General features: G+C 40.4%; 1 protein-coding gene across 8 annotated transcripts in view; it reads right to left on the bottom strand.

Annotated features, from left to right (window-relative positions):
• The window catches only part of LOC111865986 (afadin), a 211,199-nt gene that overhangs the window by 109,159 nt on the left and 84,522 nt on the right, over positions 1-17,518 (bottom strand). For 7 of the 8 annotated variants that reach the window (XM_023854438.2, XM_023854437.2, XM_023854442.2 and 4 more), the window contains 5 exons: positions 16,822-17,014; positions 15,950-16,059; positions 13,955-14,117; positions 11,072-11,358; positions 7,406-7,535 (listed from right to left, as the gene is read on the bottom strand). In XM_023854438.2, coding sequence (XP_023710206.1) covers positions 7,406-7,535; positions 11,072-11,358; positions 13,955-14,117; positions 15,950-16,059; positions 16,822-17,014 — 883 coding nt within the window. Of the gene's footprint in view, positions 1-531; positions 609-7,405; positions 7,536-11,071; positions 11,359-13,954; positions 14,118-15,949; positions 16,060-16,821; positions 17,015-17,518 lie in introns of those variants that run through there. The other variant, XM_033752059.1, reaches the window with a different exon arrangement.

Genomic DNA, 17,518 nt, shown 5'->3' with positions numbered 1-17,518 from the left:
AGGTGGGTGGACAATATTAGAATGGATCTTAGAGAGATAGGATGGGATGGGATGGATTGGATAGATCTGGCTCAGGATAGGGACCAGTGGAGGGCTCTTGTGAACACGGTGATGAACCTTCAGATTCCATAAAATGCTGGGAAATTCTTGAGTAGCTGCAGAATTTGCGGCTCCTCAAGAAGGGCTCAGCTCCATGAGTGAGTGAGTAAGTAAGTAAGTAAATAAATGAAATGTAGGTTCTTGAACAGTTTGAGAACTGTTCACTCGCTGTAAATGTGACAGTACAACCAGTGTTCAACAAACAATGCATTTGTTCTGTCCAAGAAAATGCGATGCACGATAACTATCACATTTGAATTGTCAAGCCTGAACAAGTATTCAACAACACGAAAGAACTGTTTTAGTACTTAATGACATGCATATCATGAAGGAACGCATTTCGATGGCTTGGTGTGATTCCACCGTGCAAACACGCGAAACTGGAGAAAGCAGAACCAATAACAACGCCTTAATTAATCGTTAAACACTTACGTCTAATCCCCCAGTCCATCATTATGAAGTCGTTAGCTGGGCAGCTCGACCGAAAAAAGGCGCCAACCTCGTAAGACTGCAGACGAACCGGTCCTCCCTCTCTCTCGTGAAGCGAGCGACTGCGATTACTAAGTACGGGTACTCACGTAAGCAGTAGTGCCAACCGCACATAGTAACATCCCCTAGAGGACAGTGCATAGTATGACACAGCCCGCTGAGGTGCAAGATTGATTATTCGAGACCGTTGGTTCCTAATCATTTCACGGATTCTTGAATTACTTTATGACATTCTTTCAGGATGATATAACCATTACACGCCGTGTTATAAAGCCAAATAGCAGGAAGTTGGTACATGAAAAGTTGAAAAGGCATGGATGCAAGCAGACGTGGTTTTATTAAAAGGTAAAGCTATTCTTCGTCGGTCACGGTAGCCGAGCGGTCTAAGGCATGTACTGTCTTCGCTCGCTCGGAAGCCGGGATCGTGGGTTCGAATCCCACTCAGGGCATGGATATGTGTGTGCGCTTTTCTGTGTTTGTGTACAGGTAGAGGCCTTGCGACGAGCTGATCATCCGCCCAGGGAGTCCTACCGAATGTGTATGATCTAGAAAAACCGAAGTGAACGGAGAAGTTCATGGAGGTAGGTCTAGGCCCACTGGGGCTGTAATGCCAAGGGGGGGAAGCTATTCTTGGGCTTAATTAATTAATCACCGCGCTATAATGACGACACATATGGAAGTGGAGGCATAGCTCCAGCATTCTTAACCTCAGTACTATATGGAGGTGGATGATTAGCTTCTCGCCAGATGAATCCAAATCATAGCATCCCATCCTATACATCTAAGGCCCATTTTAATAATAAACATTCTGCCTACGTACATAACTAGTAACAGTGATCTCTTTCCTTCTGGCTTTCCCACCAAAACTCTGTACGCTTTCCTCCTCTCCCTCATGCGTGCTACATTCCCTGTCCAACCGAAGACACCGACAGAAACATAAATTCGAAGAGATACGAGTGTAACACGACGCAGGCCGGTGGAAGTCGACTGACGTTTCGGACTAACAGCCTCCATCTTCAGGGTGTAAGTGAAGCCAGGAAAATAAATCGGTATAAAGCAGCAGTTCTGCTTGCTGCCTGCTTCACGCTGGTTTCTACACGCTGATACCCCATTACTCTGTATCATACTGACATCTGACGCCGTACATTTTGAACTGACAGCGTGATTAAATCATCACCACCTTCATGTGGTCTGTTCCGGCCTCTTGAAGAGGCCTTAAATGCGGGCGTCCTCCTGTGTTTCGTTTGCCTTCTGACACCTTAGTCGGTACAGTGACTAGGCTATGGGATGGACAACCGAGGAATTGGGGTTCGATTCCCGGTAAAGACAAGAATTATTTCACTTCTCCATAAGCCGATCTGGACGCTGCAGAGAAGAGAAAAAAATCTCGCCCCCCTCTGCAATACCGCTCCGGCCGTCCAGCCCGTAGCTATGTGGTACACAAGAGAGTAAAAATGACTAACATGTTATTTTGGGAGTGACACACAAATCAACAGGATGAATAGCCACTTATGGTTCTTTTCCCTTCGAAAGTAAGTCTTGAAAGTCGACTACTGGAGCTGTATCAGAACTTGGTGACAAGGCTAGACACGTCGCCACGTCTCCCTGGGGGCCCTAACAAGCGTTCATTACCGTGGTCACCCAGCAAATGAAAAGGAATACAGAAAGCAAGAACTTTCACTGTTCAGTGCCAGACTCTACATTGCAGTCACGTAAGTTTCAAACATACAGCGACCGTGAAACCAGAACCCCAGCCCCATGCATTGTGCGACTTCAGGCACAAACGGCATATGTCTCAATGCCAACCTAGCAACCCACGGTTACAAAGAAAAGACATTTCTCAAAATTTAGTCATAATTACAGTAACATCGTAATATGAAATTCCTAACATTGTCATCAGGCTCCTGTAATTCGTAATAAAGAAAAAAAAATGTTTATATTACGCAACATGTTTCCACTAATTCAAATTAATGGTCATAATATGAAGGTGAAGCTGTCCCTGTGCTTAGGCACTATGCCATGAAGGCGTATGGAGTGGACGTAGATCGACGTATTTCTTGACCTCGGCACTCACTGGAGTTCTGTTAGTTGGAAGACAACCGCCGGCCAGTGGACGTAAACACAGCTGAAGAACCTACGGCGTTGGAAGCCGTTACCAGGCGACAACCGGTGAAGATACATCAGCCTCAGAAAACTTAGTGTGCGCTGCAGTGCTGGGTGTGTGAATTAGCGACAGCGCTATAGTTACGATCAGTAAGTATTCCATAAATCGAATTGCCAATCCAAGCCCCGTATAGTCACTCATACACGTGACAATATGTTCATATGAGAAATTTTGCGTTGCGCACTTTTATCAACAAATGCTGGTTAGACTAACAGAAGTTAAAACAAAAGTGAGTGCTTAACAAAACGGTTTGATTATTTGCACGTTCGATGCGTTGCTTTCGGGATATTAATCGTCAAATACTAAAGGGACTTCGAAGTCCGCAAATATGCCAGGCAGGAAGGGGAAACACCTTACGAACGTACAGGGTCACGCCTTGCAGGGCTCTGCATGTTTATATTCAGTTACACAAAATGACATAAGGAAACAGGTGCTTCCCGGAGGCAGTTAAACAAATCAAGGAATATTTCAAATCTGAGTGCTCCCCATCATGCATGATTTCGAAAAATGCGATTTAATTTTAATGTCGTCAATTTACTTCAGACCGACTGGCATTAGCAGCGCTCACTTTAGTGCAAACTGTGCTGACCAACCGAGAAAGACTTAGCAGATTACTGCGTGGGTCTGCGAAGAACGAATGCAATGGCACAGGGAAACATTATGTTCGATTTATGTGCTTTCACTCTGCGACTTTTCTTCGGAAAACAGAAGCACGACATAAATGGGAGAATGCCTGCACATAAATTCATTGCCCAAGATACATGAAAGCGAGATCACTAAATAACACAGCATGGAAAAGCTTTCCCGTGCAAGACTGAATGCCTTACCAAACGAAAAGAAAAGGCCTCAGTCAATATCAGTCGATACAAGGCGCGACACGAAAACAGACGGGGCAATCAGTACGTTAAGAGGTGGCACAGACATGGAGTGTCAGGGGCGACCCAACTGCTATGCCACACGTCACTCACGCAGAGTAGGGTACAGCGTTTGGATTCTGCCCACAATATTTGCAACAGACTTGAACGGTTTTCCGTGTTTCGCTGCCAATAACCATCCTTCAGCTCGCTCCCGAGTTGCGCACGCAGTAACTCGCATACTCGGCCTTTCAGTCTCAGGACAAGCCTGCATCTCTCACTGCGTAAAACATTAAGGGGCACGCGGTAACGTAAGGTTGGGGCACTATGCTAAAATCCGGAAGGTCGCGGATTTCATTCCCGATAAGGTGGATTTTTACACCTGACATAAGCCTTCCAGCCGCACTATGGCCCTGAGGTCGACTAAGCCTCTAACAGAAATGAGTACTAGGAATCTTACTGGGGGTAAAGGGCGGCGGAAGCGGCTGACAATCTCACCGCCATCTGTGAGCCGATTGTCTAGAAAATGTGGAAGCCTCGACGTCTCACAACCCTATGGGCCTCCACGGCCTGTTACAGGGATAGCACTACCTTTTATTTTGTCTTTTTGCCTAAAACATGTACTTTATGTTCATGGAAAACATAATTTGTAGAGGGTATAGCCATCTTGGAAAATGTCAGAGTAGTAGCTGCAAGGGCCAGGGGCGGTATGATCGGTGTTTGCACTAACTGGCAATTGGCCCTGTTTCATTCTAACTACACCGTACTGACTGACAGCAGTGAACGTTTCGACGGCTCATACTATTGTCAACTTACATCCCGTTCACATATCCTGACAGACGTTTTAGACGCAGTTCCTCAGTTCCTGCAAACAAATGCCGGGATAGTACCTTAAATAGGCCACGACTCTCCCTTCCACATCCTTCCCACTTCGCTATTCACTCGACGCTTTAGTCATATTGCGCCTTCATGGAATGTGGCACTGTAAGTTCCACCTGGAGGATGGGAAACAAACCATGAAGACCAGTAGAGACAGCCAGTTATGGGGCCTCCCAAATGTGAAGCTGGCTTGAGGCCCACTCGGCTGTCCTCTTAAAACGTTTACTTCATTTTACCTAAATGTGTATCGATCCACGCGTATAAAAGGAAAAGGCTAAGTGAGAGGTGGACGCCTGGCATCCAAACCTCAGTATGAGGTAAAGTTTTCCTTGTGTTTAATTAGTTAAGCACTATGTCATGAAGACATATGGGGGAGTGGAGGTAAAGCTTCACCATTCCTGACCTCATCACTAGCTGCAGGTGAGTGGTCAACTTCACGACCCTCGTTGGGTGAGCCCCAGAGCTGGACTGGATGCTGTGGAGAGAAGAACAATTTTTTCACTGCCGGGAATCGAACCTACCTATCACAGCGGCAGTGCGGTCTAAGGCATGAACCTTCTTCGCCAGCTAAGACACTTGAATTGTGAGTTCGAATCCCAACCGAGGCACGGATGTCTGTGTGTGTGTTTATTCTGTGTTGTCCTGCGTGCAGGTAGCGGCCATGCAGGGAGCTGATCCCCCATCCAAGAAAGTCCTATCCACTGTGTACAGGATTAAGAATCTGGGGGGAAAAGTGGCCAAGGTCCAAAGGCTGTTGGGCCATGAAGCGAGAGACAGGAAGGGAATCGAACCCGAGACATCCAGCCTGTCATCATACCGACTCTAATCAAACATGTTTCAAAACATGATTAGTTTGTCGTATTAAAGTATGTGTACATTGAATAATTGGTGAAGGGCCCCATGAACCAATCCTTTTGGAACCTGGGTTGGGAACCAAGGAAGTGTTAAAATACTTCTGCTTCTGCAGGAAGCACTTAGGTGGCGCTCACTGAGAGAATGCAGAGTTTGTATGCAGCTGCTCCACACATGACAAATGCATTAAATCAACCTGACTATAAAACAATTCTACATGTGGCACATATTACTGTTCCAACTACGTCCGAACTCAGTGTTTCGTGCATGAACTGTGACATATGCTCTCTTCTATTCTGTGTACACAAGAATGTGTTCCAAAGTTAACAACTGAGAGTACTCTTTTCATCAATGATAAGAGGCAGCTGCAACCCCTTTCATTACTTCCTACCACTCTTACCACTTACGGATCCAATCCCTGAGAGCCCTTCAGCCTGCATATGCCCTGACTTGTCCTCTCATGCCCTACCCCAAGCAAATCCTTGCTATTCAAAACGAGGTTTGACTTTGTAAGAGGAAGGTCAACGTGATGCATGGTTCTGACAGTTCTTCAACTGTACATGAGAAACCTGACTACAAACACAGCATTCCAAAGTAACTTATTATTTATGCTTAAACGCTATACTAAGAAGATATACGAGGGAGCAGAGAGCCCCTGTGATCCACTGGGTGAGGGGCTGGGTGAGTTCCAGTGTCCCCGAGCTCAGGGAAGAATAGGAAGACATCTTGCCACTGTCTGAAATCAAACCCTGACTCCTCAGCCATCCAGCCTGGAGCCAGGCACTATACTGACTGATCTATAATGAATCTACTGGGATTAAAATACATGCAAAACAGTTTACGCTAATCCCCACACTTCCAAATGTTATCGTCTGCAGGTATGCCACGATTCGTTTACTCAATCTATATGTGCTCAAACTCTGAATACACACGAGTACTTCCAACATGTGGTTTCATTTACTTCATATCTCTTGTCTCTTAATATCAGAGAAAAATAAATACACAAGAGTTAGATCAAGGAAATAGATAAGACTATGTTGTGGGATCTTCCCTACCAACACTATTCGCTGGGGAGGTTTTGTTTAAACATGGTCTCATGTTTCCTTGAAAGTGTGCAGATACTCCACCCTGAAAGAGACTGGGTGTTTCTTGCAATATTGCAATACAAATATCTGTAATATCTCCAGGTATGAACTATCAGTCACAGTTACTTCATCACAGTAAAAGATATGTAAATATTTTATTTAAGCATCCTGTTGCATTACTGTAACTCTTACACACAATAAGTACAGTTCCATCAACAATGCAACTGTTTTTATTCTTTTCACTTTCCCTTTCATGACATGTTTTGACCCCAACCGGCCATCATCATGTGTCATCAAACCAAGTAGGTTCGTGTCGTCTTGACGGAGGGAAAAAGAGAAATAATAAGAGGGACGACACAAACCTATTTGGTTCATAAATTCCAATGAAATATTAACAAACCAATTACAAATATTTTAATGTATTGGAACAGCCGCTGTTGTTGTAAAGACTTTAGATTTTATACCCAATTGTATATTATTAATATTATATGTATTATTTTAACATTCAGAACATGTATTGTAATAGTAACTTTCAACTGTATTGACGTAAAAGTGTCCCTCTGATGATGGTTACACGTGAGGACATATATAAGTGAAATAAGAAAAATCTTCACCAGTCACACTAGACGGAACTGTTTACCTTTTCATGATATTTTAAGTGTGACGGATCAGAATGAAACAAATCAGATACTGTAGTTTTACTCCGGCTTTCATTTCAACATTCCTGGTACTGCAGAAATTTTCTGAAATACACTGGTTTCTGTTTAATACAGGTTACAAATACCATCCTACAATGTGAGGTCTGTGTCAGTTATAACATTACCACTGAAGAGAGAGAAAGCAAAACAGAATTAGCTAGAACCATTCAAGTCTTTGCCGAAGTTGAGAGACTGCACTTGTTACAGTCATGACTACAGTCACAGATGTTGATATGATCACTTCAAACATGTTTCCCTATTAACAAATAAATAATTTTGACTCACCACGTGATGAAGGGTGGTTCATGAGAATTGCAAGAGGGCACTCATCATCATCCAGTATGTATTCACGGTTATTTGTTCCTCCATGGTATTCTTTACTCTCCCCGTTATCGGCTGGTACTGCTGTATTTACCTGAAGTTCAAATAACATTATCTTCAGGAAAAGTAGCTCAATTTTCCTTCTAACGCTGAAGGATGGCATGTCTGAGAATAACTGAATATAGGCATATAAGCATAAACTAGAATGTAGGGTCATGCAATTTATATGACACTCTTTCACACAGAGAGGAAGGACATACACAATAATTTGATGAGAGAATAACTGAACGGATTCACGGATTCAAGTCATGCTGCATCAGTTTGCATGTCAACAGATCAACTGTTGCTGGAGCATTAATGAATGTCAGATTTATCAGTTTATTAGTGACACAAGTAACTCATTGCATGGCTTCATTATTTAGCGTACACAGGAAGCAACAATGGAGCTGCAAAACAGGAATACAATGTAAACTGTTCGACAAATTTTTCTTGCCAATTAATATTCAATTATAATAATTTCAACGGTATTTATACAACATTTAGCTATTAAAATACAATATAAATATTTTTACTTTGAGGACATTTCACTACACAGCCAGTATGAACTGCTTGTTCCCCCCAGAAAACTTCTTAAGAATGTTCCAGTCAGTCAAATGTGGATGTTCCCCATGTAATATACTCATTTTTTTCAGATAAGACATGTATTCCGTTTCCTGTGTGAGACTTCCACATTCTCCATTGCTGAGGCACTTGATTATCCAGCCTGAGGCATGTCATACTTCTCAAGTACTATTCCAAACAAAAGTTGGGATAGTACTTTAAACTTGGTCATGACCACTTTCTTCAATACCCCTCCCATTCATTATTCACTGTCATCAGATCATGTGATGCTGTACAGTCAAAGTTCCTGACAGTCATTAAATACAGTACAAGTAAACAAATACATGGAAGCCATGTACGGTTACTGAATGCAATGGACTGTTGAAGTGCTCAGTTTGTTTCAAAGTACTCGGTAAAATGAAAAAGCATAACTTGCAACAGTACTACAGTTGACACCATGTCATTGCATTTAATAACAACAGTATTGGAACTAGTGATTTTGTAAATGATCCACTCTGGCTAAGAAAAATAGTTGTTTATTAACTTGGTTAATTAACTATATTTCAATTTCTTTATTAAAACTGTCACAACATAATTATATCAAGGTAAGTGCCTAGTTTGGCTCTGCAAAAAAAAATAACTCTATTTCACGTATTTATGAACTACTTTCCTTTACACACTGAACACAAAAGAACACTGGGTTAAACACACCCACTTACTTTACAATTAGTTCCTAACATCTCTTTAGAGAACTGGAAATACAGAGTTAACCGCATGCACGGACACATGAACGCCCAGATGCTATGCTCTCATTTATCTCCAGCCAGCGTTCGCTGACTCTGTATTACTGCATATGTCACTCGTGTGGCACAGAACAGAGCCGTAACAGGCAGTCCGCTGAGAGTTGTTGGACATTGTCTGTTACTGCAATGCGGTTCACTTTCTTTGCTTCATCTGCAAGATCGCCTAGTGGTGTATCTCGTACATTTTGAGAATTGTGAACACTTTCAGGACAACATACTACAACATAACACTGTCAGAGGTCAATCTAAACAACCAATCCACCTCCTTTCCTGCCTAGGAGCAGCTGCTTCTTTTGGAGAGAGTGGGCTTGCTGTTGTCCTTCATTACATTTCTTCTTAACTTCCTTGATTTTCATTCAGTAAATATATGAGGCTTCTAGGAAACTGGGAGCAGACAAAGAGGAGCTATTACAAAAATAACCTGTGACTGTAATTTGTACAGTTAAGCAGTTCTCATCACCTTATATCACATCAGCAATAATAAGCAGCAGTCTAAAAAAGTTTGTCAAACATTTCAAAATAAGTTACAATGCCAATCGTGGCTATAAATTACAGGGCAAGGAATGAAAATTATGCACACTTCTCAAACAACTCATCTCTTCTTCAATATTAACCAGTCAAATTTTTTGTCACCTCGTCACGCATAAAATTATAATCTGGCAAGCTGTACTCTCATACCCTTGCTAATTAAAAAATATAAAATCTGCCTTAAGCAATAAATCAAAGAGTGTGAGGGTCACAGAAATCTGAATTTAGGTTCCTGCTTAAGAAATGTTCACCATCCAACAAGCCTTAGCAGCAGGTCCCTTAAAAATGGAGCAATATATAAACATAAATTCTAGAAAGACATATACTGAAATATTATTATAACACAAAACAAAAGTAGGAAAAAATATTCAGTATCACAGAACATTTACCTTTGAATGCAACCGAAAAGAACTACTTTATTTGGCTCAGATTTCTAATCAGTTTTATTAAAAACAAAACCAGATCATACAACAAATAAATTCTTCGTACACACTTTATGTACCACACAATATTAAGAAGAAATTCACACATCAGACTTAATTTGAACCATGTACTGATACAGTAAAGATGAAATTCCTAACTAGTTTAATCAAGGAACAGAGTCAGTTTTACTGTACAACTGTATTTGTCCCAAAGCAACCTTCAAATTTCTATCAGGGAGTTCTATTGTGCAGTTTGGTAATCAATGGATTAACCCACCCCACGTCCAAAACACCCCATTTATCTCAGATCCATTTTAATATTATCCTCCCATTTATACACATATCATTTTCATGGACTCTTCTTCTCAATTTCCTGAATAATATTTTGTATGCACTTCCCCTCTCTCCCGCATGCTACATGTCCCATTAATGTCATCCTCAACCTGTTCACCCTATTTATATTACAAAGCTCCTCATTACATTTTCTCCACTCTAATCTATAGTCTTCATTGTGGTAAGAGAACAAGTTTCACAACCAGTACAAGCAAAATTATTCCCAATGCATTCAATTTTTAAGAGAAACTTTCTGTTCAAAAGCAATGAACAGTAAAACATAAACATCATACAGCCATGCAATCAGGCATTTAACAGCAATGTCATGAATACATACAAATATGTCCCTCAGCCATCTCCAAAATGAATTTGAATCATTTATATTGTCATTTGTTAGTGACAAGACATGAGGTCTGTATTGGTAACTGGATTTATTGGTGCTTATAACTCTTACCTACAAATGACTACAACACCCTCACTAATTTACATGCTGTAAAAATAACTAAAACTACACCAAATACAAAGTCTCCCATTTGCCAAGCCCTTGCTAGGTAGCAGCTGCTAACAACAAAAATTCCTCACAGCCAACCATGAAATGCCACTGTTCACTTGCAACCCATGACTGACTGACTACTGCTGCTGCTGGTGGTTACATAGCCATTTTGCAGGCCACATAGAAAACCACATCCTCTGTTGCTGTCAGTATCTCTTGCGGCACAATCGTGTTTACTGTGCCGCTGCCTAGCACTGACCGCCTCTATTCATTCTACTGTTCCAGCTTTCAGCCATCATGTCACAATATCTGAAGTCATGAAGGAAAGGCAGTTATCCCAGTATCACAAGAAATGCATGAGGATTCACTGCTATAAGAAAGAGGTAACCACAGCTGTTATGTGAATATATCACCTCCAGCAACAAGAAACACAGTACATGCAGATTCTTACCTGCACAAGGCAGTAGTTGTGGGGGTCAATTTCTCTATCCAGCCCATATTTTGTGAGCATTTCTTTCACAACTTGCTGTGCTGTATCACGCACAGATAAGAGCAATGTTTTGTATGGAACATCAGGACAAAGAGACTCCCCATAGATCTTTAACGTGCCTCCTGTGTCTGGCCCTCCATCTTTGCTACGGAACTGTTGAAGCTTCCTCTCAAGTTTCTGCTGTCTACGGCGTCGCATGACGGCTTCAGGATTTGAAATGGAGCGTGTGAAACTGGTCTCTGGAAGTTCTGAAAATATGAGAAGTATGTTCAGTTTCCAATAATACTTTTCTTGTAATTCAAACCCATCAGTTGAAATTGGATTATCAGTAAAGTTCTGCACAAATATATCTTAAAGGTTCACAATTTACGAACACTCTCACAATAGGAGACACTCCCTGTACTTCAATGTCACTCTTCCACTGAAGCACGCACCTCCAATTCATATCTCTGTTGAATATAGAAATTAGAATTTTAACAGTTTTAAATGTGTTCAAGCATATACTGTATGGATTTATGGAGTTAATTATGATGCTGATGTTATAAACATAATGGGTCATAGGTGTGTAATTTTTGACTGTATTTGTTTTAGTTAAATGGGTATTTTATATGAAACGGTGTAAATACAAGTTTTATAGCAGGTTATTTTTTAAGTATGTCTATTAAATGAAATCTTATTAAATTCTTTTGCCCTATAATATTATTATCTATATTTATAGATTGATGTAAGTGTCTTTGTTTGATTGACTCATGCAATTTTGCGTATGCATGTTGATGTATCTGTATTCAGAAGGACTACTTCCACATCCTGGTTTGTTAACCTGTACGGATATATATATATATATATGGAAAAATAAAGAATGAATGAATGAATGAATGAATGAATGTGTTTCATAAAGATTTGGATAGAGTCATCATTATCGTCACATGTATTAGTTTATCAACTATCTTTAAACATCTGACTTAATTACTGTATTAAATACCTTTATCAATTATCCTATCAGACCTTTCTTTGTAAATTCAAATATTCCTTTCTTCATTTCATTTTCTACCATCAATCAATATTCCCTCATCAGTGTAAAAGTTCAACAAAATGACGATGCTTTATTCTACAAATAAGGCATTTTTGATAGGTATCGGAAACAAGACATACGGCTGAAAGGTTCTAAACAGGATATCGCCACAGCAGAAAAGTTATGCACGGAATCAGTGGCAGCACAAGAATATTACCTGGCGGTAAAAGGTAAGTTGTCCCTGTGGTTAACTCATTAAGCACTACAACATGGAGGCGTATGGGGGAGTGGAGGATAACTCAACTGCTGGTCATTAGTGTTTCACACATGTCTCTCTGTTCAGATAGCCTGGATCTTACTACATTCTAAAGTGAATGTCAAAGTTCACTTAGTTCTTACTTTTAGTGGGAAACACTTTTCTTCCATACATCTGAGAATTTCTTGGCCCTTGTTTTCACGGTGTTCATTCACTGCTCTATTTACACAATAAGAATTTGCAGGATGATGTGGCCCTAACTGCTTCATTTTTAATTTTGGTTTAGACCACAAGCAATTTATTACTTCTGTAACAACTTCATCCAATAGAGAGAAAGTATGCAGTGATTCAGAACCCACATTGACATAAGCAATATGCAGGGCTATTCGTCAGTATTTCATAGAGTTCCTGGTAACTGAAGTTTTACCTTTATTAAGAAACTACCTACTTTAGAACATTTGTGTTACAAAAATCTCAGCTCAAGGTGTTCATGGCCCACAACATGTACCACTGTTTTACAGTTCCCTTCATTTTATTAAAAAAAGCAATTAACTGCGCATTATCATTAAGGTGCCCAAGCTTTTATCTACAGGTTTCAACCCTCAAAAACACAAAGGCAGATTGTGCCTGTGGCACTCTACATTCAAACTCACAGGCAGCAAGTGATGACATAACTGAACAATAACCACCCCAGATAACATTCTATTACTTTTGAGTTTGTCTCATGGATCAACACCCCCAACTTTGCACATATGGGAAGTAAAAAGCCAGTTTGGTTACAGCAATGACCACACGCTGAGAGAATGGCGTAGGTGGGGAGGGGGAGAAAAGGGAGAGGTAAAAGACAAGTTCACAATAGCCATAAAAAATCTGTTTTATTAAGAACAGAGGAAAATCTATTTCCAGATTACGCTGGGGGATGACCCCACTCTTCTGAAGGTAAATGCCACCAGTGAATAAAATATTACATAAATACTGAGAAAATCTGAAAAGATTACTGGTAATGAAGGGTAACACAGATGAATAAAGAACAGATCTCATCACTAGACTAATGATGACAACGACCTACAAATACAAATACAAATATGTATAACACAAACATCTTGAAACTCACAACAAGCAACATATAAATTAAGATTTCATCTTAGCCTACTTTAGGTTATCCTCTTATCTGTCTGTGTGTAACCCCCTTAGCGCTGCAGGGCAACAGGAACAAGAATTTGGATTGGCCTTTCAGTACAGGCACCCTGACCGAGCAGACCAGTGGCCCCCCCTCCCCTCAGATGAAGATTGAATATTGTCTGTAGTGAACGTCTGCACAACACATCGGACCGGACCGAGGCAAAAACACTAAGTGTAACACCCACAGGATTTTTGTTTCCTCTTAGACAGTTACATTTTAGATCTGGATTAATCTGGCTCAGGACATGCCCCAGTGGCAGGTTCTCAGAAACACAGTAATGAACCTTTGGGTTTCATAAATGAAGCAAATTTCTCGGCCAGCTGAGAGACTACTAGCTTCTCAAGAGCGACTCTGCTCAATGGAGTTTGTTGCTTGCAGGAAATAAGCATGTACCTGTGTACAGTTTCCCTGCAACACCACCGTCATTTTCGCTGTTTGTTGGGGCATTCATTTTAAGTTTGTTGAGCTTCTCCTGTTTCTTCAGCTGCTTCTTCTCACGTTTTGATAACTTCCGTCTGAAGCTGGAGCCCCCATCTTGAAACCCAACTGCGGGTACCTGAAGAACATAAGGAAGTCTCACTTTTAATCAAAATATTAACAGCAAGAAACAAAGTCAGTATTGACTGAAATCGTTTATAAATGCACAGTAATCCCTTGCTTAACATCAGGGTCGTATTCTTGAATTATACCATTTATACCAAACCATGCAGTTCGAGGGCTTGGACATTTGGGAAATAAGGAGTAAAGGTATCAGAAACATACTTCTCCAAAAGCTTAAAGCTGCAAAAAGACTAATATGGTGCCTACAGATATACTATAAGAACTGGTTTTTACTTACACCTACTTTATAGACAACAAAACATCAGAAATTAGTGAAACATGGTCATAACAAAGAAAGTATATTGTGTACTAGTACTTAATACTGTATGGCTACTGGCAATGCTCGTTCTTAGAGGAATACACAGGTGCAGTTCAGTGCACTAGCTTCCACACTGGCCCTAGTGGCTGCCTGACTACATTTCACAATTCTAACAGAGAGTCACTGATATAAAAATGCCTTCTCATCACACTCTAGTTTATCAAGCACATCAATTCATTCCTTTCTAACACTTTTCTTTTTCAGCAGCACTGCTACGTTTATGCTCCGAGCAAACTAATATAATATAAAAAGAGAAAGAAAAGTTATTTCAAGTTTGTGAAGTGCATGTTACACTACTTGACAAAAATGTTCTCACACAAAAAGTCACACGCAGGATCTGCACATGAATAATTTTACCATACAGACAATCAAAACTTACCCTATGTTGCACAAGACAGGTATCTGCCAAACCCTTCCTACATGAGGAATGACCATACACCCACCACAAGAATTACATTTAAATTTAACAGGATAATTCTGGCTCCACTATTCCGACTTTCAGGCGTCATGTCACAATACTTTCAGTTTTCATGAAAATTATGTCAGCCTATGGCATGACTGTGCACCACTTCAATATCATAAATGCAAACAAGACAAGAAGTGACAATGAAACAAGTTACATGAAGCAGCACAAAGTCAGCAAACCTATAGATATGTGCTAATGCTGAGACTGAATTGAAATACTACTATTTATAGCTCATCATAAGAAGAAGAAACACTCATGGCCAGAAATATAAAAGCCCTTTCCAAATTTTATAGCAAATTTTCTCTGACAAATTCCTTTTAGCCATGGACTTGATTTTCACAAGGTCACTAGAAGAATATTATTTACGGTTGCATTCATCTGACATGTAATACCATGAATTTCAAATAGAACATCTGCAGTCATACTATGTCCAGCTGTTACAAACATGTGACTTAATATGTTTTACATATTTTGGACATCATATTACATCCTTAAAATGTCAAGACATTTCTGATTTTATGACAAGACTGCAGTGTCCATGGGTCATGGTTACACGCTTCTTATATTTGAACACAAAGCAGGAAAACAATGGTTGCAAAAGTGCTAACAATGTACTAGAAAAGTATCTTTGCATACAGAAACTGTTAGAACAGGACTGAGGAAACAAGAGGCATAAATACCATTTTATTGACACTACTCAATTTCAGTTTACAACTGTAACACTGCAACACTGGTATGATGCGCAGTCATGGGCACTTTTAGTACAGATCAGTCCATGTTATCACTGATATCAAATTACGAGTACTATAATCTCCTCTCCTCACAATCCTACATGCAGTCACATGCAACTCACCAGTGATACCATTTGCTGCATATCAACTTCACTAAGAGATCTCCTCTACATACCAACATGCCATTAGCATCTTGCTTACAGAGGAGCGACAGGCACGCAACAAACATTAGGATAGTGACACCATGTAAGTAAGTAGGCTGCCTTGCTTACATTGGTTTTATCGTCTATACGCCTCAGCAGGAATCTGCCCTCTCGATCGTCCATGTGCCAGTTAAGCTGTACCAACAGCGGCTTCTCGTCCATACCCAGTCGTCGCTCATCTATAAAGAGACTCGCGTATCATAATATGAAGGCATTTTGTTTTGAACATGCACTGACAGAATAAAACTAATGCTGATTGCTGCAGAAAGTGTTCTGGATAACAGGATATGGAATCTGACAGTACGAGCCTTCGATTGAAAATTAGTGCTTCCCACAACAGATATTAGAATGTGACACTGAGGATTCAAAGAGTCTGAAGCTTGGAAATTGGGAGGTGAACATTAATACAGCCCTGCGTAAGCCTTCACTTCAAAAATTTCAAATTAAAAAACAATTAATGACTGAATACCTGATTCATTAACTACTTGAGCCAGATAATTTTATTTCATCCATTAAAAACACTATATTTTAGCCTCAATGCGGAAAATGAAGCTTAAAATCTCTATGTATTCTTTAGATAGTTGTTCCCGTGTTACGTCTGCCTCTACTGTAAATTGCCATAATTCTGTTCGTGGCCTTATGATTTCTATCTTAGTTTCAACATCTCTGTATGCTGGTATCTTGCCCACAACGCCTGAATACAATTTCCTTGCTTCAGACTGCACTTTCCCAATTCTGGTAGCAAACTACACTTCCTATCATTCCAGTATACTATAATAACTATTAATTAACTGACCAATTATAAACAGGTCCTCACATGACCCAACCCACAGACATACAAAATATAATACAGAAAGAGAACTGTAAAAATAGTTGGGTGTAGATGCAAGAATGAAAAACACGAATCTCAGCTAGATCTGTGACAGAAGTCTGTTACTTACCTCCATTTTCATGGATCTCATAAAGGGCATATTCAGGTAACGAGAGCATTCTCATGTCTGCACGGAACTTCTCAATCAGTGTCTCAATGACGGCCTGCGACGTGGCATCAGACGCGACACGGATACACTTGGTGGCAACCTTCTGGCCGGAATCTTGGAAATAAAACCGCATGACCCCATGGAACTCGAGATCCTGCAACATTTAAGTTTATCAGTTACCTACAAATCAGATTTGGGTTCAACCGGATTATTTCTAATATGATGTATCGTAGCAATTCTGTACTCCTATTTGATAATAATGATAATTTGTATGGGTTCCCCCTTTTACTAGTTTCCACAGTAAACAGACTACTAAAATTTGATTCCCAGCAATTACAAAATTCTTCCCTTTCTTGCAATGTCCAGGCTGGCTCTCCAGTCCAACCAACCTCCATCTAGTGTCAAGGATAAGACTGCATGGAGTTATACCTCCAGTCCTCACTGCATTGTACTTAATTAACCACAAAGGCAACTGCACTTTTAATCTGTTTACAAAAGGTCAAGGTAAAATTATAAAGCACAGCGCAGCACTCACAAGACACTATGGCATCCCAATGAGTGCCAACAGAAATTTAAATTTCACATACCACTCCATACTCGGTATAGTGAGTGGCTACTGGCTGGAGTTCGAGTCCTACTGGGGTCAAGAGTTATCTCT

The sequence above is a fragment of the Cryptotermes secundus genome, unplaced genomic scaffold, assembly GCF_002891405.2.
Source record: "Cryptotermes secundus unplaced genomic scaffold, Csec_1.0 scaffold72, whole genome shotgun sequence".
In the NCBI taxonomy this organism is placed as follows: domain Eukaryota; kingdom Metazoa; phylum Arthropoda; class Insecta; order Blattodea; family Kalotermitidae; genus Cryptotermes; species Cryptotermes secundus.
This window is presented reverse-complemented; position numbering and strand designations above follow the sequence as displayed.